General features: G+C 34.6%; 1 protein-coding gene across 1 annotated transcript in view; it reads right to left on the bottom strand.

Annotated features, from left to right (window-relative positions):
- The window catches only part of LOC150094686 (cell adhesion molecule Dscam1-like), a 314,713-nt gene that overhangs the window by 213,353 nt on the left and 76,453 nt on the right, over positions 1 to 24,907 (bottom strand). The window contains exons 3-4 of the mRNA XM_090411113.1: positions 23,814 to 23,975; positions 16,176 to 16,325 (exon numbers count right to left, since the gene is read on the bottom strand). Of these exons, the coding sequence (XP_090267239.1) occupies positions 16,176 to 16,325; positions 23,814 to 23,975 (312 nt within the window). The remainder of the gene's footprint in view (positions 1 to 16,175; positions 16,326 to 23,813; positions 23,976 to 24,907) is intronic.

Genomic DNA, 24,907 nt, shown 5'->3' with positions numbered 1-24,907 from the left:
ACAATAGTAATGGAAGATATTACAAATAAAGTAGGAGATAAATATTAGAAAGCCAACAAGATCTCGAAGAATACCAAAAAATCTAAGAAATAGAGAAAAGGATCGAAAAAGAATTGGAGGCGATAGTGATTAAAACCTAAGTAATAAACACGGAAGTTAAATATATTCTGGATGACTGAAATTATTACTTTCAAAGATAATTAAATGAAAAGCAACAGGAGAACATGATAAAATATTCAAGAGGGATACAATTAAGAAAACCAATTGATTCTCTAAGTAGAAAGTAAATCCGAAGAAACGCTAAGTAGAATACAGCAGCTGTAGTAGGAAATAATCGATTAGAACTCTGACTAGTCTTCTATAAAAAGGATTTTTATAGACTGTAATACAACCAGAGAAGGCATAAACTGAAATATATCACACCCAGACCAGAACTGCTTTTTCAGAAAATTCAAGGAAGTTTCATGAATGCTACGATATCTACTTAATGAAGTAAACACCAATGTATTGTATTACATCAAGTTGTGGTCCTCTTTTATCAAAAATCTCACGCACGCTGATCTCGGATATGATGCACGTTATGTTTTGAAATGTGATAATTCCAGCTAAGCACATTTGCTATCACTCGTCCATTGTTAGATAATTTTCAAATAGTTAGCTTGGATCAGTTAACGATATCTTAGCATTATGTTCTAACAAACGCTCCTAAGAAATGTACTAAAAAAAAAGATACGAAGCTAGTAGAGAACGGTAGAACTAATAGTTTTTTTTTGTTTTCTTTAATATCTTATAATTAGTCATGTAGTTCTTCGGAACTCCCAAGAAAATTGCAAGGCAGTGTTCAAACCAACTGTTGCTTATGAAATGAAGAGTTGAATAAGAAATAAACTAGTTGTTCGAAACTAGCGCAAACAGTATGAGTTCTAAAACGAATTTCTAAGACGAATGAGAAAGATATTCGTGTTTAAGTTCTAAGGTGGCTACTTATAACAAATGGGAGAAAAAAGTTAGAAATTAGGGTGTTTGATCCAAGATGGCAGGAAAAAAAGATCTAAGTGCATTGACGATCTAATATTGGAGTCCTAAAAAAAAAAAGATTAATTTCTAAGAAAAATGTTGATGCTAGGAATAACACACACAATCATGTGATACATTCACAGCATGCATACATTGTACCAAGGTTACATTATCTAGACCTGATTACGATGACACGCACACACATATCTGCATTGTGGTCCACACAAATTGAATAGTTGTACCTCAGGGTACGGCAACAGAGCTGTTTCGCGGACTATCCCTTGATGGCACAGCGATCGAACTAACGATAATACATCAAGAGGCTTTCAGCCCAGTCACAGTTGTACTACTGAGAGTAAAATAGGGGAGGTGTCCAACTGTCAAGGCAACATCCTACCAGGAAACTAGTTGTTCTGTATCGAAATACCAAGTTTCTATTCCTTACTTAAATGCCATACTTATCAACAGTCCTCTTTTAACACCATGAAAAGCAACACAAATAATTAATGTAACACAACAGATCGAAAAACCCTTCAAAGAAACCAACATAAAAAATGTAATAAAATAATAAAAAATCTTCACTAATAATCGCTCCAACACCACTTTTGTCAGTCTTCCGGCGAAAAATTAGTAACCAGTGGCACATTAGTATTAATAGGAATCAGAGCAAAATAATCCCGAACAAAAATTAAAATAAATTAATTTTCTAATGTCATCCTCAGATTACAAATGCAAAGCACAACAGCTGACAAATTCCGATTTCCAATTGTTCGCGTCTTATTATCTGTTTATAAAAAAAAAAACATTTCACGAAATGAGTAAAAGTCTATGATTGGATTTTAATCCCATTCCAAGAAGCTGACTGAAGGGTTTTGGTTGAAATTTGGAATCCCACACATCGTAAAGTTTGCAACGGCCTAATGTGGTTATAGGAAACAATCTATATTACAATAAGTCTATCCTGACTGGTCAGAGTTTAATACAGTATTTAGGATTTACATCTAAATATATCTATATATTTTGATTTCGATTATAATTCGATCATGTTTATTCTCAAAATTTGAAAACAATATTCGAATTGTTGTTCATATTCGTCTACTGGTCGGGTAAACTTTAATAAGATATGGCATGTAAGGCCTCTATGGAAAATGTATCGAGTGATTATAATTTTGTCGTCTCCCAAATGATACGACTGAGATCAGCTTGAATGTACAATACGGTTGTAATGATGAGAAGATGCAGTCAAAACTGATGTACTGCAGCTCATCTTCCGCCTGGTAGAGAAACAGATAAAGTTCAGTCACGTGTGTTATCAAAACTGGTCATTTGAGTGCGCTCTTGTAGTAAGAAATAAAATAATAAAACGGGGAAGCTTGTTATGGTTATTTTTACGGATGAGTTGAAATTCAAACCGGAAGATTTATCAGCTAGGAAAACGGATTGTAAGGTTTGTAATGTGAGGTGTGATATTTATGTTATGATTGGGTAACATTGCATAGAATTCCAGAGTAAACTGTGTTGAAATGCCTGTTATTATTGTGACTGTTTCGGTGGATTTTAATTTGTATTGTCTCTGTGTATGGATTGATAATTTTGTGATGGACGTTTTGGATTGGGAGGAAAGGAATAGAAGGAAGCCACAGTCGTGAATAAAGCCCTTTCTGCGTAGAGAAGACAAATGGCACTGAAGCCATCTCGGAAGACAAGAATTGCTTGTCAAAATAATCAAAATATTTCTTTCTAATATTTTTGTTACCCGCTTCAGACATCCGAACACACAAATTGAATGAATGGGTGGATGCATATGAAGTAACACTTCCAATCCCATTCCGATTTAAAACTTGTTCAAGTTGCGCATTTTTAATTTTGGAATTGTAAGGAAGTGGAGTCCATTTTCACTGTTTGGAAGCATGCATTATTGACCACGTCTGTTTTCAACAATTACTGCGCATGCCACAAGGAGTGATACTTTGCACTGATTGGTCTAAATTTGTTTTCCGACAAAACGACATAGGATAAAAAATCATCAGATGATCAGAACGGAATTCGCTTTCACGCAACATATTTTCTGGATCTGATGCGACCTGATTATCACTTGATAGAGCGATGACGCGCTTTCTACGCAAACGCACTCATTATTGGGAAAATCGAATCCTCCACTGGGTCTGGTCCAGGAAGAGCGAACTGTTTGTGAAGAAATTGATCAAGTCTCCTGAATACAATGATTTATATGTCAAATGGTTTCCCATTGTCATTTTAATAAAAAAAATCAAAAATGAAACCATCTTTGATTTGTTTATTAAATCAAACAAAAATATAAATGAAAAACCAAATTTTAGTAAACCGCGGAACAATTAAAACTGCTTACATTTTTTAAAAGAAATGGCTAACTCCTAATCTCTTATGAGTTAGAAAACATCAAGTATCATAAGAAGGGGGATAGCTGAAGGGAAAAAGAGGAAGATCAATTGTAAAACTGGTAATCCTCGCTAAGCAGGATCAAACAAATGCCTAATCGTTGGCGTACACTTTCACGTACATACACTTAAGACGTATCAAAAAACAATACAGTAGCTTATGGTTTTCTTCGTCACAAAGGTGGCCCTTGTGCCTTTGTGAGATCGAACATTGCTTGCAAAAGAATGCCAAATTTAGAATTTTCCGCTTTTGATCTACTGTGGCTTATTCAGTTACCGTCATCTTCTGTATTTTTAGCTTTCCAAATTCAGAAAACCACTCTGATCTCTTCACCTTTTTATACCTCAAGTGCAAAAGCTATGAACATCTTACGTCCAGATGTTCATCTTTTCCATTTCCTGGAAATGTGAACCAAATACCTCCTGTAGTCTTGCGCGCACACACACACACACACACACACACAAAAGTGAATATATCAGAAGTATACTAAATAGTTCCGTCCCGATGTCATCTCTCCAGTTGTACTTATACGTTGTGCTTCAGAAGTAATACCTGTCCTATATCGTCTAACATTATACTCAGCTGACACTTATCCCAATTGGTGGAAGCAAGCATGTATCCAACCTATTCCAAGAAAGGAGGATAAGTCTGTGGTCCAACCATCCACCGATCGCTATCACCTCATTTGTCATCAAAATGGAGGAAAGTCACTAACAGTATGGACTTCGCCACTAAGGATTTTTTTTTTTGCTCACGAATTACTGGACACCTTCCACGGAAAGGTTAGCAGAAATATGTGCTTTCACTTTTGCATTTCATGTTTGCATCGAGGCTTACTTCTTTGGACTATCTACCGCCACCCTCTTCGTAATTGGATAGCCTGTCATGGTGGAGGCATCCTCTATTCATGCTTCACCACCAATGCAAGAGTACCTGAGGGATCAGTTCTATCGCCAACCTTTTTTCTGCTGTACATAAATAAACAAATCTCGATCACACTAATCCTGTCCACAGTTGCTGACGATAGTATTTTCCATTCAGTTCTACTCATTATACTACCGGTTGAAGGTTAGTATAATTCTCTAAAAGCTAAGCATTCTTTTCGCTCAAGATGAAATTTTATTTTCAACCACTACCCCCAACTACTAACTTTACAAATTCTCCTATCCTTAGAATACTGTTCACATGTTTGATGTGGCGCATTCAAAACACCCGAAGAACTCTTGATGTTGTCCAGTAGAGTAATTCTGCTCATAGCTGATTCCTCTTTCCCTCACTTCAACCATTATCTTGCATCTCTTTTCGGCCCACGCCTTCCTCTCTTCGTTTATTCCATCCACCTGTCTTGTAAAATAGCCCTCCCTCCTCTAGTGTTTCCCAACAAACTACAACCTCCATCTATTCAAGAAAAATGTCAATATTTTCCCTCTTTCTCAACCCCTCACACACACGACACTGATGTTTCATAACTTCTTCCAATCTTTCATATTTGGGATCGATAATAATGAAAATAAAATCTGTTATGGAATATCCGAGTGCTGAAATTCTTTTTAATAGAATTGTTTTCAAGAATATAGAACGCATTTCAGAAAATCTTAAATATTGACTTGAAAATAAAAAGACAAATAATAAATGATTTACATATCGTAAACGTTGCACCTATTTATAATCTACACAGAACAGTATTTTGTAACAGTTTAATCTATTTCTGCATATATTATTCATCATTTATAGCATTGATGCATTTTAAAATTAAAACCAAATTTAATACTTTTAGAACAGCAAACCAATTTATCAACAAAAACAGTTGATAGGAAGAGATCACCTTATATTGATCATTGTTGTTCAAGTTCCTAAATAATCATAATTCATTTTAAACATTGTAGTAATAAATAATAAATATACGAATAATATGAAATATTGGATAGTTAGCAAAACTTTCAAATGTTGTTGAGATTTTATTAGTACACCAATACAAATAATGCATCTATTGTTATAAATTGAAATAGAGAGAATATGAAACAGAGAGAATAATCTTCTGCTTGGATCGACTACAGGTATCATTTTGCCTTTTCTATTAGGTTCTTATGAGGATGTGTTTAACTTTTCAAGCCAGTGAATGAATGATTTATAAAACCTCGTTCTATTATGATCAGAGAAAATAATCAAACTACTATTGCATAATGTTTCGCCCAATGACTGGTTTGTGTTCCTCCATCAAAAACATATGTACACAATATTGTAGATCATAAAGTTGTGCCCCCTTTAATGTTCTGTTAAAAGCAATACAATACGCAAATACAAAGCAGTGTAGCATTTAAATTCAACAAATAACCCACCATTCAATGTTCGCTTTTAAGATCATTTCAGTTTTCTGCTAGAATGAATCATTTTTTCTTCTCCTCTGAGCATCTCTTATTCGGATGTTTACCAATGCAAAACACTTGGATTTATTTTCTCAATCGCATTATGCTCTAATGGTTTTTCATTATTAATGTATGCTAAAATCGTATCCAACTCTTCGTAAAAGTAATGGATAATAATGACCCAGACCGTTTGTATGGTTTTCTCTATTGCCATTATAATGGTGGTTGTTTATTGCTATCAAAGTTGGCGTGTCGCTTCTGTTGGATCATCCCTTAGCAAACGATGAAATTTCAGCTACGATAAAAACGAAGACAAAAAAAAAAAAAAACAAATAATCCACATATGGAAAGAAGACTTTGTAGCATCGAAGACAGACGTTGCCACAATAAATGGCCTCGTACTATTGAAGCAATGCTTCTAATAAATGGCGTAATATATTGTCGCATATCATAAATTTTCGAACTCTCTCGGAATGTTCTTATGATAGTGATGAGTTATGGAAATGGATTATTGCCAGTGGATAAAATAACTCACAGAAGGGAGACATAGAAGAAGACATATGACCTAGTACGTCTGGTCGGATGAAAGAAAAAAAAAATAAAAGTTTTTTGTTGCATTCAAGTTTCTATTGGATTAGGTTTTTGCTTTGTGAGGAATTTAAAGATATCGCTGGCTGTAATTTTAAAATGTAATTTTAAATTAGATTTCCCTATAAAATAGAATCATTTGTTGAACTATAAAATATATATACACTCTTTTTATAGAACTAATCACGTAAAGAACTGTCCGTTGTTAGAATCAGAAAATTACATTTTTTCTTATTAAACTAAAAAGAATAAATTCACGAACTAATTGAACTAATATTTGCATGACTACACCTCAAATAATTTAGGAGGTTTCAGACTACTTTTTAAGATACGCAAAACTCTACCTTCAATCTAATATGCTGTTATCTATATGGTACAGTAGCCTTTCACAACGCTTAGATTTGTGATATCCGGCACGCTATGAAAAATAAAGATTACTTGGCTGTACTCTAAAACTCATATACAGACTATTCAGTGGAAAATAGGCTGCTTCCTGGGAAGTTTACTATACCTCAAGTGTCATAGTCGCTGTGCAATATTCTACTCTTGTCATAAGATAAAACTCCATCTTTTCCAGGACAATAACACCCATCCTGGCGTTCAAAACCCCGAAAAGCAATTTCTACACTACGTGGTAAAATCTGGAGGCCAATTCAATCGAAAAAGTATCACAGTTATAATGGGGTAATATTATCCCATGGCGTTCTTTCAGAAGGTATGAACGATGAGGATCCATCTACATATCACATCTATTGTGAGATGTCTCTGATGGTATTTCAGCTTTCGTTCATGGGTTTTCTTCCCACCCTGATTTCAGTTAATACTCTAATACGTTATATGTGGTAGTACATTAAAATAAAATAACTTCTTAAATTGTAACTTTTAAATGTTTCAATTTTTTCTAAACCATTAAGCATAAGACGACAGGTATTGTTTACTAATGGAATAATAGGCGTACTAAATAAAAAAATAATGATATTGTTTACGTTCAAACGAATAAAAAGCCATTAATTGAAGCCAAAGAACCGGACTCAGAATCATGGGTGAAATATTAATACTAATCACTGGGAAATTGGGTAAAATGCGTTGTATATTATTCTTTTATACGTCTAGAAAAAAAAAGTTTTTATTCAGATAACCGAGTGACTACGATATAATATATACAAAAGAGATATCATATAAACGGTGAGAGAGAAAAAAATATTAAAACTGTAATCACCAATAATTGTTATTTTTTTTAAAGTTATTAACTACTAATCAATTTGCACTGAAGGATATCTCTGAGGCTTGACAATTTTTTCCATTAATTACATCCACATTACTTAAACTAAAGGTCAAATGCGACACCTGTTGAACAGATACGAAATCTTTCAGCCTAATACCGAATGCTCCTGGCTTGTCGGTCAAAGAAATCCTTCCCGATGGGCTATTTTTTCTTTAGTAATATATCAACGTGTATTTGAATTACAGGATGATATCCTACCACGTTCAAATGATAAATTGTTTGTTCTTGTGCAAGATAATTTTCAAGTCGATTTGAATGCAGCTTTCCTATTACAAATAAATTATTTGACATTAGTTTCATCCATGTCAACTGACTTTATGTTTGCAAATTATTATCCCATCATTGTGTAATCAATATTTCTTATTTTATGCATGACATTTCGCGTGGAATATATGATGTCCATTTTTATGTCAGGCTAACCTCAACTAATTTTAGCCACTTTATTTTTTTTTCAAATGGATACTGCAATAAAAGTACTTTGCAGTGATATCGAATAAGTCGTTTCGGTGTAGTCGCATTTTAAATGAAGCTTTTTATATACTCAGCTATTCAAGAATCTTGTTGGAAATTATTATCATCATCATCATCATGCATATCAAGGATTTAGGCCTGGAGTGGCCTGTTCCGGCCTTAGAAGTCATCGTTGAATCTCCTAAGAGGACGTCTTGGAAATGATTTAAGAGGACGTGTTGGAAATTTTACTAACACTTATTTTTGTAGAATATCGTGCATTAATAGGAAAGATATGGGTGGGGAAGGAGTGTCTTAGGTTCGATTCCCGTCGAGCTTAAGGATCTTATTCAGTCATAGCCAAGTTAGCCGGTCTTGGGCATGGACAGCAGAGTCCCCCCACCCACATCTGGGTTTTTCATCCCGCAAGCAGGCAAACTGGCCCCGTGAACACACAAAGTACAATCATAGGATAGTACGACAAGGAAGGCAACAGGAAACCGCCTTGCTCGTAGTCGTTTCCCTAGATGGTGGCACTGCCCCTAAACAACCAAACTATAACCACAACAATAGGAAGAGACCCACGTGATATAGTAAGGCGTACGGGTTCGAAGCTCAATTACTAATCGTGTACAGTACTGGAAATGAGGCGTGGTCCACAGTTAACTGCCAGCAAGTTATCATTGGCTGCCATCTACTGATCATCAAGTAGCTCATGTGATTGTAACACAATGTGCTTCCCCCTCACCCCCAATCCTTCTCGTCTCTGAATTAGAAGTTCCAGACATAAAGCTGTGGAGGTTCGTGCAGTAATATCTAATGAACTGAATATCCTTGGTTATATTGGAGGTGCCTTTGAAACAGACGTCCTCGTAACTTTTGCTCAACAATTTAAAAGCTTTGATCCTTTAAGATTTTGTTTATATAAATGATAAATTTGAAGCTAAGTACGATGAAGAGGGTAGTTATTTCAAGAGAGTAAGCAACTCACTTTCGATTTTATTTCTAAGATTTTTTTATAAATTAACAATCTTATCAAACATCTACAATGCGCGAGAGATGAAGGTTTCATCCTTACTTCTAATTAAGAGAAATTTTAGTAGAATGCGTACACCAAACCATCCCTCTCATCGCATAAATAATGACTGCAAATGAACGCGAAAAGAATGCTGATGGGTTGCCTACGAAGTTCGAAGAATTCTCAACTCTTCAACGTGTTGAGATTCCATTTTTATGAATCAAAGTCGTCTGAAAGTTTCATCCAAGAAATAGTCTGAAGGTACTTAACTTTCTCCCGAAGTTGATCTCCTTGGAGACGCATTAATTTAATGGACTTTCCTTTTCTCTAATCCTATAATATACTGATCAATACGATGCGAGTTTCTTTCTTACTACTTGGCGTATTCATAAACGTCTGAGCTGTTATTTGGTTCAGTTAACGAGGAGAAAGACGTGGCAGTGAGTTGCATTTTTTTTTTCCTCTGTGGATTTTTTTTTTTTTTTTTTTTACAGGAAAGTGTAAAAAAAAGGATCATTACGTTTCTTTAACTAGGAAAGGTTTCTATAACGAACAAAAATTTAAATCCTTATAAGAGACAAGATACGGATCAGAGTGTGACTTGGTGGCGTTTTTTGTGTGCAGTGGAGAGGAATTAGGTCAACATGGCACTGAAATATAAACGGTCCACTTCATATACTTAGTTCCCAGCATTCTCAATGAATTCTGGGAACAGCAAAAGAAAAAAAACGTCCTAACATTTGTGAGTATCATCCGACAGGTTTGCTTGTTTTGTAACGTGGGGGGGGGGAGTGAATCCTCAGCCATCTTCAGTTTATGCTGGCTATCTCATTCTTCATTAGTTTTTCCAAATGGAATTATGAATTATATTCAAAGATAATTCCCTCTTCGCCCTTCGTAGATAATAACCATATCTGGCAACACTTTTTTTATTTTTGTTTTATTTTGTTATCTTTGTATAAATAAATTAGTTTCGTTTCATTACCTGATGAGTAGATGGGATAAGCAACAGTCATGTCTAATCACGTGATACTGAAGTCAAGAACAAACTGATGACCATTTATACAACTCCGTGCTAAAATGTTGGTCGTGACTTTTAAACTGTGTTTGGATCTAACACCCAAGTATGGCATGTTGTGCATTTTTGCACGCGCCGGAGCGTTGGTCTCCAAAAATAAAAATATAAAAGGCACCTTAATACCCTAAATATGTTTTTTTTGTTTATTTTCTGTACATTTGAAGACAAAAAACGTGTAGCTAACGACTATTTTAAATTCAAAAAAAGGCCAAAAGCACATCTGAAATATATTTTCCATAATTTCACTTTTTTTGGATTGTCTACGACTATGTAAATAGCATCTGACATGCTATGATTATACAGGGTGGCCAATAAGTCATGGAACATTTGTGAAGCACCTGCATAAGAAGTTTAACATCCAGATTTTTTTTTTTTTATTAGTTATGCAAAACCACGACTTAAATACCGTCCATTTACGGCTTCACAAAGACGGGCTCTTTTGACGGCATGTTTTCCGTGACACTTATGGACCACCCTGTAATATATTATTAATGCAACATCGATTCATTTAGTAAACATTTATTTGGTAAATAGATGCTTTAAACGGAAAAGGCTTCTGAAATTGTAGCTAATGAACTACTCCAGTGAGCAAGTTCTGTGTTATGTAGATACACGAGATTTCAATAAATGAGGCCAATGACATTCATTACACTTTCGAAATTGCTTTTATAATTACGCTTTCTAGATGTAAAAATAACAGTGCCTATTGAAAAATCTGTAAGAGCAGAATAAAAATAGTTTAAATTATAATAAATAAATAAATAACTAGTTTAAATCACGAAGAATGCACGTGTCTTAAGGGATGTATGCACTCTTACTTCTTCGCGCAAAGAACAGCTAGTGAATAACATTGCTATCAATAAACAGAAAGGCACAAGCTGAAACAAAAATTATTTAGCAAAAAAAAAATCTTATTTACAGAAATGCAGTACGAAGTGGAAGATCAATACTATATAATATATTTAAGGAGTTTATTCACTGTCCATGTTAGAATAAACATGTACAAAATTTGATCAGCAAATATGTTATGCACCTACGTTAGCCATCCCACACTCATGATTTTCTAAAGAAACAATAGATAATGTATATGCGCACGCGCACACACACACACATATATACGAATACTTAACGTAATCCACAACTATCTTTCTTGTGTGCAAATACGTAGCAGTAGTAAAGATTTAAGACAGTTCGCCTTAGTTTCCTGGATAGCATTGAACTTAGGACAAATTCTAAACATTTCGATATATATTTGAATTTCGCTGGTACCGGTGATTATGGATTCTAATGATCTGACAATATTTATTCTCAAAATTGGTCTTTTCAAATGTCGAGTAGATAAGATAAACACATTCAACAACAACGTTACTGGCTTGCTGGGTGAAGCATAAAATGTTTTTTGTTTTCCCCTTTGTCTGTGTCGAGAAGCTTGATGGGGGGGAGGGTTGTGAGCCTTATGCTCGCACTTTTTGAACTATGGCGTTAGCTCTGTTCTGCTGAGAGTAGGATTGCCTTGGGTCTTTTATGTTTGTGATAGTCATGTTCACTCTAACTGGAAGCTTGTCTGATTAGTGGGTTGGGATGAGAGTGTGCCTTGCTGAAGAACTTTTCCGCATGGTCATGAAGGAGAGAATGGATGTCTGGGGTTCCGGTTTCTCTGCGGATCTGCGTGTTTCTGACGAACCATGGGGCATCCAAGATCATCCGCAGGCATTTGTTTTTTATCCTCTGTAGTTTCGGGATGTTAGATTTGGATGTGTGGCTCCATGCTGTGGATGCATATGTGATAACTGGTCGTATTACCATCTGGTAAAGTAGCAGCTTGTTGTGTGTATCCAATTTGCTGTTGCGGTTGATCAGGGAATAGAGTTGGGCTATGGTTCTGGATGCCTTTGTGCCTATGAGCTTGATGTGGTGGTTAAAATTTAGTTTTTTGTCTAGCTGTACTCCAAGGTATCTGGTTTCTGTCTGCCATGGTATCTTTTTTTCCAAGGAGTTGAATGTCATCTTGTATAAAGGCTTCGCGCCTGGTGAATAGTAAAGCTGAGCTTTTGATGGGGTTTACTTGTATCCTCCAGTCCGAGAACCATTTCTCTAGCTTTGTAATGGTGTCCTGGAGACGACTGATCGCCAGGTGTGGGCGGAGAGATCTTGTCATTATAGCTGTGTCATCAGCATATAGGGCTGTGATGGTAGTCCTCAGGTTCTGTGGAATGTCAGCTACGTAGATTGTGAAAAGTAAAGGAGCCAACAGGAATCCCTGTGGTACACCGGCCAGGATTTGGCTCCTATTTGAGATGGTGCCATTTATTTTTATGTGCAGGGATCTGTCAGTGAGGTATGATTTTATTAGACGGGTAAGGTTTGATGGATAAGGTTGGATAAACACATTCAATATTCCATGTATTTAAGTTGTATTTTACATAACCAAACTATCGATTGGTGTGTAAATAATATTATATAATTTTAAACACTACAAAAATCTTCAATAATTTTTATGAATATTTCGAAGTAGATTATTATTTACCTTCTTGCTGTATATATATATATATATATATATATAATACATTGAAAAATAAGTAGATACTTTTTTAAAATTCTTCACATGATGATTACGTCTAACAGAAAACACGTTAACAACTATAGTAATATACAGCACAGAAAAGGCATAGTTTTAAGGACATACGTGTCGCTGGTACATTAATCAACAAAATGGTTGGTAATATCGCAATTTGAACAACTCTAGCTGATCCCATAAAGATAGAAACAGGAAGGAAGTTGAAAAGGGAAAAAATATATCAAAAAAGAATAATGTGGAATCTCTCAATTAGTAGGGAATTAGGTCATTTACAGCGGTAGAGATTTGTGTCAAAAATTTAAATAGTGAATTATCTTAGTCACAGATGTATGAAAGCTCTATTGCCTTCAAGCCACTCACAAGAACATTATTGACTGGAGTGATCGGGATGATTTTTTCTAGTTTAGGTTGATATCCATTGTCAAAGCAGCTCTCCCCGTTCTCTCCATTGCATGTGTCTGAATAACTTTGTATCGGTTATGAAGTGACAACTTTAAGGAAAAGTGCGTGGCCATGCAAAGCAGAAGAAACTGTGATAAGAGTTTCAGAAAGTGCGAGGATTGTACTGGCGAGTCAAGCGAAACCCTATTTTAAAGCATACTTAGAAGAAATCACGTCTAATTTTATGTTATCAGCGTTTTTATAATCATTCTGATTGTATACTAAGAACAGAGAGAGAGAGCTCCTAGTAACTCTCCTTAACATCTTTCTTGAGTTTGTCAAGACCCAAATAAAGACGTTTGTAAGTTATTTGCATTCTTTTTCCCCGTTTGTCAAATCGCACATAGCGATGGAAACACGTGACCTAAAGGCAGAAGTACTAAACAGCAGTTAAAAAAAGGGAGCTAGAATGGGAAATGACTGCGTTTTTAGAGTAAGTTTATGTCAGTAGTCGGCTAAGAAGAATTCAGCTGGGACCCATCTGCTAAAAGTATCACCCAGTAATAGTTAATTCCATCCGGGTATTTCTTCACTAGTGGCAAACAGCCAAACAAGAGACTCCTTTACTGTCAGAAAGACTGAAGAAATCTAACCAGATTAACACCTGGAGATCAATTCTCTTCTGTACTTCCAACGGTTAGTCTCAAGCAGTGATGGTAACAGTGGATAATAAGCCGAGATACGTAAAAGTCCAGCTGGTGTTGATTGCCCGTGTAGTCTCCAGAGGGCAGGGTACGCTAATGGTTCAAGTGAGCGATGGAAAACGGAATAAGAAAGAAAAAAAATAAGAGGTTTCAAGACTGGATAAATGAAGACAGACATGACGAAAGTAAGAATGTGAACAAACGAAAAGAGACAAGAGAATCGAAGTAATTCGCCTTGACGAGCTGCTGAGAAAGACGCACACAAAATAGCCGACTTTATTTTGTCCTCGCGGGACATTAAAAATTCAGCAGGAAATTATAACAAGGAAAGTTGTACTGTTGAAGCGCAACTCCAGGGTTCCTCTCTATTGAAGCGACATGTCTTTGCAATTAACGAGCTGACAATGGAGCCAGTAAAATCCCATTAAGAGCAGAACTGATGGCCAGAGCAAAATCGAATGCCCTAATTATCAACGCAGCTTATATTATCGCCAGGTTTTGCGAGAAATTAGTTTTAATTGTGTGCCAACGTTGGGAGATTTGAAATAGTTTTTATGACTTGGTTTGTTTATTTTCGGGATGAGTTTTAAAAAGATTCACATTATTTTTGTACTTCAGCATCTGTCGAATAAAGCCCAACTTAACGAATGCTTCTTCATACATAAAAACTTTTCCACAGTTAAAATGCAAAAATATAAAATAGAATAAAAAAATAGTCAAGCTGCTGTTATGTCTACACGAAACTCAAAAAAAAAAAAAAAGTATTTTTGTTCACAAGAATTACTTCGGAGCACTGCATTGTGTTAAAACGCGTATACATCGAACAATGCGGAGTTCTGTCAAATGAATGGGTAGACATTTCATTCGAAGGTGGTGTAATGCGTTGCTGTGCAAAGATGACATCACTTGAAAATATTTTAAGGACAGATAACTAGAAAGATATGCATTGAAAACCTTGCAAACAGAATCAGATGAAACCATTTTATGAAAATTCGAATGACAGCAAATATTTCGCATGAAAAAGAAAGACAAACGCTTACAAAAATCGTTCATATGGATTTAAGTACAAATGATAGTTAATACATGGAACATTTTTCAACGGTTCAAGTAACACGGAAACTGCCATTTGATTTTAAATTAAAACTCATAAAACGTAAAAAATTATTATTACCAAGTTGAATTAAAAACATGCACCCAGCTGAAAAATTTCGATGCCATCATAAACGTTTTATAAATTCATATCAATAATTATACGCTTTTAACTTTTTTTTATAAAAATGAAGAATTATTCTTAACTCATTTGAAACCTAAGAAGAGCTGATAATGAATAGCTAATGAATAGATGGATTTTAATTTATTTAGACTGATGCATTCATTGCTTAACTTCAGTGTATAAGATAAATGAAAACCTCGTACCCAAGAAAAAAAGTATCTGTGTAATACAAAAAATACCCAAAGTGCATAATCTATCTTACAACTAGGTAAACAGGGTATAAATAACTTGTTTCTTTCCTTAGAGTTGATGGTAAAACCAACTTTTATGGATTCACATTCCTTCGAATGATTGTGCATCTTTTGAAGTCAATCAAATTCTTAAGATAGCGTTTTCAATATATAGTATAAATATTTCACCTTAGAAATGCATATTTTGGCAAGGACATATGTACAGAAAAATAAAATGAGATAAAAGTATACATATTATATTTATAATAATAATAATAATAAAATATTCTACTAAGATTTTTTAAGGAGGAAATATAGCCCTTGTCTAATTGCAGTGTTTTGCTAAAACTACTGTAAGCCAGGTCTTATTAAAAAGATCTATTATGGATAATGTTCTTCTACTAACCGAAACCTATGATACTATTATTAACTAGCGTTTGCCTTGTTCATTCTTATGTCGCTGAAACATTTTCCTTATAATAATTGAATTCATATTTCTTCCTTATGACCTCATACAGCACTAAAAACATTTATTATTAACCCCTCTTTTAAAGAAGCTACTTTTGTGATATTCCCCCCCCCTATGAAACTGGGGGTAGGAACAGTCGATTTATCACGAACGTGTAATAATGGAAAACTTGGGGTGTCCAATCCCCAAAAGTCACATGTTATCCTCGGCACTCTACCCGATACCTCAAGAGGGTTGGCCGCATAAGGGGCAAAGAAAGAAAAATGAAAAATACAACCACCATCAGTATCACGGCTGTCACACCTTAACACAGCGTCCGCTATCTATGCGGCTCACTTTTTACATAGCCAATAAGAATCAGGGCGTGTCTACACACTTACCAGTCACAATCAGCTGTCCCGCAGTACTGCTGCGTTTGATATCCCCCGACAGGCGGTTCCGCACTCGACAGCGATAACGCTGAAAGCTGTCGGATCTCTCGGCGTTCCTGATGTGTAGCTCTCCGTCACGAAGAACAAGATATTTCGCTCCTGCAATGATGACAGAAAAGAGAATGATGTGAAAAACACTTTGGAATATCGAAATGCACTGAAGTCTATTCAGTACGCTCTAGTTTTTACCAATTTAATAAACACAGCTAGAATAGAGTTTGCCAAGTCCCGTATTCGGTCTTCTTTTATTATTTTTTTTTATATTTCTCCTCCCCCCCTTCTAAAATGTCACCTACCGAATACGGTGCACTTTTCATAGAAGCGAGAAAACGACTCGAGAGTTAGTTACGCAAACTGACAGTCAAATGAAACTGGAACACTGCACGAAACAAGCGCATTCAATTGACTGTGATGTTGCTAGAACAAAAAACCTCCTATTCAATTCTCTTTTAGTCGAGTATTTTTCCTCTTGATAATTTGGGCTTCTTCGAGAAGGTATTTGCAATGTTCTCTTCAGAGACAGATCGTAATAAAAGTAGTTGTTAAGCAAGAAGCCTCTATCATTCTTATTGCAGTTTCCTACTTCAGTGAATTGTTCAAATATTGGTACAGAGATCCAATTTAACCTTTGTGTTCTGTAAAACAGAAGCCTAGAACGCTGGGCTTGACGCATATAGACAGCATCATTATATGTATCTTGCAATACAAATCACTACGAAAGTATAATCACATGAAGGGAGCTTTGGCAAAATTCAACCATTCGAAATAAGTGCGGTATCACTTTTAGTTGAGCATGATGGTTTACTAACATCTCAAAAGATGCAATACTTACCCTGTGGAAAAGCGGCACATTTTTGTTCATACGTATTCATATAAGAAATGAACCGAATATGACGTAACCAGGGCTTCGATGACATTTGAAATCCAGGTGAACTGTATCGTCGGCTCAGAATATCATACTCTTAGAACGACTTCAAAGAGGAAGCGTAACATAAATTCCACTAAGTCCTTATAAAGACTGGCTTAAAGGGGCAAAGCAAGAATGCTTTTCATCTTCCCCGTTATCTGTAAAGGACACTGTAAGGATAAAGTGTGATTGAGCTATGAAAGCTCTGATCATGACAGGAGGGTACAATAGCCGAGCCTCAGTTAGAACTTCATTGGCTACAGCATTGCCATCCATTACCCTCCAAGGGTATTGGATTGAATGAACCAATCACCGCATCTCACGGTCGATTGATCCCCACCACCACTTATTAAATATTAAATAATTACCTCGACAGATAGAAGTAATAAATTCTATTAGTGCAAAATATTAAGGTGTATTAAAGAAATTTGAATTAAATGCCACAACATTTTAATAAATCAATTTATTCTGATTACAATTGACTATAATTAATAAGCTCAATACTTTTTCAGTAACTTTTTAAATTTTATTCAAGCATTAATTATTTTAGTGCAAAATTTAATTTTAGCATTGAGATTTTAATAAAGAGATTTACAAAGGAACACATAGTAAAAAATATACAAAAATCTAAAATATATCTCAGAAAAACACTTGGTATCTTTAATTACATAAGCAAATTTTTGTACTTTTATCATTTACAATATAATTTTTAGAACTAAAATATTCAGTAATGAATAATGTTTATATTCATTGCATAATTATGAAATCTCTTATACACCCTTAATATTATAAGGGTGTATATTTAGAATTATCATAAATCAATTGTAACAATTATTAGTAGCTTTGATTATGGTTGTGCACATTGTATGCAATATATGTTAAACACAAATCTGTATGCAGCGTGCATATGCTATATATATATATATATATATATATATTAAAAAATACCAAGCAATTTTAAACCTGGTTTTACTCCATTTCCCAAGTAAGCAAACAGACAAATAAGTCAAGTTTGCGCCTGCAAATGATGCACGTCTAGCTGATCCTATAGGTAGTGCAAGACCAAGGCAACTCGTGGTAAAGGTGGCATAAGCTCTGATCACTAATCTTAATATTTACCCTTAATGACAAAACACATCTCCAAGAAGGGGATGCATGATGTTTTGTATTAAAGGCAAGGGGCCACTACCCAGACCGGTTTCGACCTTTATTGAGGTCTCATCAGTGGGAGCTAGGCTAGAAATACCAAGATTTAGTAATACAGAGCTTACAAGTATTTTACCAGAACAAGTTGCCATATGGTGTTTTAACCTTATTAAATAAAAATCTCTGGAGGAGATATAAATGTAGAAAGTATTTTACCTTGGGTATAATAAATGTTAAAAAATACCAAGCAATCAGCTAGACCTGCATCTTTTGCAGGCGCAAACTTGACTTATTTGTCTGTTTCCTTACTTGGGAAATGGAGTAAAACCAGGTTTAAAATTGCTTGGTATTTTATAACATTTATTATACCCAAGGTAAAATACTTTCTACATATATATATATGTGTGTGTGTGTGTTATATATATATATAATATTCATCAAAGCTTCATTTGCTTCCTCAGTCTTAAGAAAAGGCTGGCTATTTTCCACTAATTCGAACCCTATCCAAGGGCATATGAGTTGTGGAAATACTTTCTGAAAATGAAAGCTGTGCCGAACAAAGCGGCCTTTTGCAGCTGCCCAATTTTTAATTCCATCTAACTCGGGTGCTTCTAGATGTTTTTTCAATGTTTTATGGATGGCTCCTAAAGCACCTATTATTATGGGAACAACTTTCGTTTTCTTTTGCAAGATTCGTTCAACTTCGATTTGCAAATCGCGATATTTTGTAATTTTTTCATTTTCTTTGTTGTCAATCCGACTATCTCCTGGTACTGATATTTCGATAAATGTAACACCCTTGTTTTCACTTTTTTCAATCACTGTAATATCGGGTGTATTACATGCCAAGCTATATATATATATATATATATATATATATATATATATATATATATATATATATATATATATATATATATATATATATATATATATATATATATGTTAAACACAAATCTGTATGCAGCATACATATGCATAAATATATATATTAGGATATATTATTAGGATAACCAAGTAATTTTATAAACTTGGTTATTTTAGCTCCTAATCCCAAGTATGCAAAGAATTAGGTTTGCGCCTGAAACAAAGTTCAAGTCTAAAGGTGGTGCAACACCATGGCCACTCATTATAAACGTTGGTAAAGCTCTGATCACCATTCTTAGTATTTTCCCATAATGTAAAGCACATCTCACTAGAAGATGTATACTGCAATGCATTATGGGTGGGGTCACTACCCAGACCGGTTTCAACCTTTTTTGAGGTCTCTTCAGTGAGTAGCTAGACCCTAAATACCAAGGTTTTAGTAATACGGAGCTTTATCACCTTTACCTATAAAAGTTTCAACAAGGTGTTTTTATTTTTAATAAAAATCTCTGGAGAAGATATAGATGTAATAAATTTTTTAATTTAGGGATATTGTATATTAGGATAACCAAGTAATTTTTTATAAACTTGGTTATTTTAACTCCTAATCCCAAGTATGTAAACAATTAAGTTTGCATACTTGGGATTAGGATATATATATATATGCAGCGTGCATATATATATTGTTGTTGTTCTGCAGTGGTTATTGTTTTGGATTCCATGAAAATTAATCGAAAGGCAATTCGTCGAAAATGCAATTCATCGTAAAAACAATTCACCGAAAATTTTTAACTAAAATTTCATTCAATTGATCCAGCCAAAGCGGAATTGCTAATATCATTTCGAAACTTTTTTCTCAAAATGATATGATAAAAGTGATCAATTTAGAACAAAACTGACCCGTGCAGGCAGCTTCTCGTACCGACAACGTCTACTAATTCGCAAAGTCTGAGAGTTATTGTAATACATAATTTGGACACGTGATTTGTTTGTTGCCCCGAATATAGCTGAAATGAAAACTGGAACGGTTCGACATTTTCTCGTAAAAGTTTCAAATAGCGAATCTGATTCAGATTCGCTATTTGAAACTTTTATTCATCCCATAATAATAATTCCATTTGAATTATTGTGGGATGAATAAAATTCATTCCATAATAATTGCTATATTGAAGTCGCATATTACTACCACTAACAATAATGGAGCCTGCGTAGGCTGGGATTTTCCTCCCCGAAACAGGCAAATCAGTCTCATGAACAACATGAAACAGTTATCGGACAAGAAAGACAATAAGAAACCATATTGTTCTATAATTATTCCCTATTAAAGTAGCATTGCTTTCTCACTCTGCATGGTTCAGTATTTGTTCTAAATGGATCACTTTTATCATAACATTTTCGAAAAATTAAAATTTTCGGTGAATTGGTTTTTCGATGAACTCTGCAGATACCATTGTTTTGCAGATGCAACCATCACCCAAGGGGTTTACGTAATTAGGTGTATAGAATGATTTTTCGATTTCTGAATCTGAATTTCGAAGTGCTATCTCAAGGATTCTGCTCAGTGTAATTTTCATTGGTAATATGGAGGGGGGGGGGATGCGGTATTCAAATATTAATATATACTCATTACACACGTAGAGTATGTTAGCTAAAAAACTGTACTAGTACAGTTTTGTTGGATTACGTTTCTTCTATCTAATTTTCTTTTAAAGTTCGTAATCTTTTATGACTCATCTCTATTTTATTGGAATGAATACTGTCTGTCATTCGGTATTTTTTAAAATTTTCTCTCACCATAATTTTATTACCGAAAGAGTGAACACTTAATGCATTTAATGTCAATGGTCGGTTAAGTTAGATAATCCTGGTCTAAAGCTTAATTCTTATCTAAGAACCAAACATAGTACTTTGTGCACGATGAAAATCATATAAAACCTATAAATATTTTAAAACATCCATGAAGTGCCACAGGATTCACAGACTGCTGAGTTTTAAGGTGGAAACTCCATATCGGAATTTTCAATACAATTTAATAATTTATGTTCAACGGGGCAGAATCTTTCAAACTGGGCCCGTCACAAAAAAAAAAAAAAAAAAAAAAAAATCGAGAGTTTTGGTCGGAATATTTATGATCCATTAATACATGGATGAGCCACGGGTTGGATAAATAGAAAATTGACTCTGCAGACTTAAGGTTATTTACTAAAAAAAAACTTTAAAATTGTTAACATTTTAAATTTTAATTCCTAATTAAGATTATGCGAATTTTTTTTTCGAAATATTTCATTGTAATTTCTTTTAATTGCCATACTGTATTTAATTTGAAAACATACCCTGCTCAATTTTAAATAAATGTTAACAGTATACCAACTGAAATGGTATAATTTTGGAGATTACGCACTGTAAATATATCGCAAACTTTTTTCTTGAAGAAAAACGTACCATGTTTTTTTTTTCTTTTAAATGATGTAAATAAAAAAAATATTTTTATTTACATCATTTCTCGTACGCATTTTATCTGGACACAATCTAGAAGCCATTTTCTGAATGATACAATTTTGTTTCCAATTTGGAATTGTACTTTTAGAGCCTAATATAGCTAGGCTGAGGCAAACCTCTCTTTGAAGGGCTTAATTCTTTCTGGCCAGAAACCAGACAACACGATATTTATTTTCATGTTCTGAGATACAGTGATGTGTTTCAATCCTTAGCTACTTCCTCTGAAGTCGACAATTGGGTTTTCGATTAAAATTCATAACAAGGTCAAAACTTCAAATTTAATTTAAATTTACAAAAGTTAAAATGGACGAGTAGCAGTGACTATTACTTTCTTATGAATATTATAACTGAGTATTATAACGGGGGGGTTGGGTGGGAACGAGAAATCAGATAAAAAAAAAGTTGTAGAACAGCCTTTTCTTAAAAAAATGATTTTTTTTTTTTCACATTATAAAGTAACGCCTTTATTATTATTTTTTAAATCTTGTATTAAAAATATCGAAAATAAAACTGTCAGGAAAACAACCATGCAGATCGAACAAATGATCAACGTTTTCTACGCTGGCGAGAAAAGATTAACGAATCAATGAAAATTGAAAAAAAAAAAAAAATCCACGCGAAGAAATACCGAAGAAACATTTAAGATAACATCTAAGCTGTTCAATATTAACAGGATCCATGATAATCACCAAGAAAAGCGACCATCCATCCAACAACGTAAGTTAACATGCTGTGAGATCGCACACAGATATACTTCACCATTACCGGCAAAGCCTTCAAGATCGTGTGTGTCCTCCACAAGCGAAATGGTACGCAATTAACTATTCCCTTATCATCACCATCAATATATTTCCTCACACGAATACTTGGTGATTTCGTATCGTCATACTGGAGGGAGACAATCGCTGAATTTCATTTCCTTCATCGGTTAAGCAATGTTCTCTTTTTAAACGTTCGTAATAACAAGATAAAAATCTTCTCGTTGGCTGCATCACCCTCTTCTGCTTTTATTGATTTCGGATAATAATATTTCTAAAGGCTGTGCCTCTCTGTTAACAAGTTCAAGTCTTACGAAGCAGACAAAAACGAATATTAAAAATCAGTTGACGTAACTTCATTTTGATCACATCGCTAAGAAAACGGTTTTACCGACCTCTAAAAATGAATAAAAAAAAAAAAAACACTATCTTTAGGGATTCGATTTAGTGCTTGCAACCGTAAACACATTATAATGTGACAGAAGCGCCACCTAGAAGTTGCACTTAAGTTTGTTTATGTAAAGTCAAATTGATCGAATTTCACAGAGAGAATGAAAGTTCTTAGTACACCTAGCGGTGAAAAACACAATTACTCATAGTTCAATTAGCACGTTTACTGCATAAATATAAACAGAAATCAATGAGGGTAAGATACTGCAATTAATTTGATTTAAACAGTTATCTCTTCTTGATTTTTGAATGTAACTTCATCGTAATAAGCTTTTTTTAACAGCCTGTTAAAAAAAGCTTATTGAAATTCAGATATTTAATCGTTTGGCTTATTAATATTTAAATGAACTTGCATGAGTCTATTGTTGTGTGATTTGCCTAGGATATTAATATGATAGAATGTTATGTTTATTTTCTTTGGCTTTTTTTCCTTTTTTTTTGTTCTTCAAGTGTACAATAATTCAACTAATGGCATTCTGCACACTAGGGAATTGTGATAATTGAATTTTTTGGTTTTCATACCGAAATAGAGTGGTTACCATTCGTATCTCTACAGAAATTCTCCTGTTTGTTGATTTAGTGAAAATCTCAGGTTAAAAGTAAATTCTCCCGTTGTGCATGTCTCAGAATTTTAAAAAATTTTTTTTTTAATTTTGATATATAAACTCGGAATGTAAATATCGAGTGTGAGATACAAGAGGACCTGGAGAATACCAGAAATATACTTTTATGTTTTGGAAATGATAAAGCACATTTCACCGTGTTCTGAGAAGCAACTTCATTTTAAAGTCATTATATAAGAAGTTGTTTTTTTTTTTTTTTTTTTTTTTAGGGTTTCGAACCAAACTCTTTCAACCGTCGAAGGGCAATATAATCAACTTTGAGTACGTTACGGAGAGGACTGGCAAGTCTCTTTCTGGAATCAACGAATAAACAAACAAAAAAAAACTTAAGCCTTACCTGCATTTTTATGAGGGACAATAACGAAGCCATCATCTCTCATCCAAGATGTAACGACCAAAAATTCCTTCACAAAGTTCGGAACATCGCATCGAAACACTGCAGTGTTGCCTCTAATCACATACACATCGTACACATGAGCTTGGTAGTCTTGTAGCACCACTGAAAAACAAAAAGAATTCATGGAAGTAATGAAATCGTACGGTTAAGGGCTACATTCAAAGAAATCCATCACTTAAAAGTAATTCCACACCAAAGAAAGAAAAGAAAAAAAAAAGAAGATCCCTTTCTTGTTCCAATGTTCTCTTGTCTTATCTAGAATTCCAGCTCTAAATACACATTTGCAATTCTGAGTCTCCCGGAATGATGGGGAACTATTCTTTGTGGTTACAATCAGATAACGAACAATGATTGAGTCGTAGTTTAGTTTTTTTTTTTCTGTTTAAAAGATGTTTTTTTTTTTTTCTGTGTGTGCACGGCTTCGTACACCAATGTATGTGCTGTCCATGCGTGTGTGTGTTGGCAAATATCATTAGTGTCTGCCTTTTCCATCCCCTGTTAGCTGACAATTTCTTTTTTTTTTTTTTTTATTCCTGCCGATAGCAATAATAGAGTTACCGTGCAGTTTGACAGCTGTTTGGGAGACTGCGCGTTGATTGTCAGCGGTGTAAGACTGTTGGAGAAGCTTGTTAGCAGAACAGAAGATTTGCGGCGTCCTACTCGGCTACCGAGCTTTTTCGACGGAGACAGATAATCTGTAGTCTACAGACGTCCAGTTTTGTGAGCTCATCTGAAGTGGAACACAGATAAGAAACCCTTATTGACAAAGACGTTTATAAAAAGGAAGGGAAAGAAACCCTGGTGAACGGCGGATGAAGGGGGGGGGGAGAGAAACAGACGGTCGATCCTGTTACATCAAACTCGTATTACTGTGGACTTCGCGTGGGGATTTGAAATTGTCCCAATGGAACCTTTTCAGACCTCGAAACAACTCCCCACAGAGAGGGAAAAAAAATGATCACCAATGACTGCGACCAGCTAAATCAATACACGTCGGTGATCGATTATCTCCAGGATCTTCATCGGAACGGGAG

Source organism: Typopeltis vanoorti, chromosome 21 (assembly GCF_054136105.1).
Source record: "Typopeltis vanoorti isolate ZY-2024b chromosome 21, IOZ_Tvanoo_1.0, whole genome shotgun sequence".
NCBI classification, from domain to species: Eukaryota; Metazoa; Arthropoda; class Arachnida; order Uropygi; family Thelyphonidae; genus Typopeltis; species Typopeltis vanoorti.
Note: the sequence above shows the minus strand (reverse complement) of the source record. Positions and strands in the feature narration are given on the sequence as shown.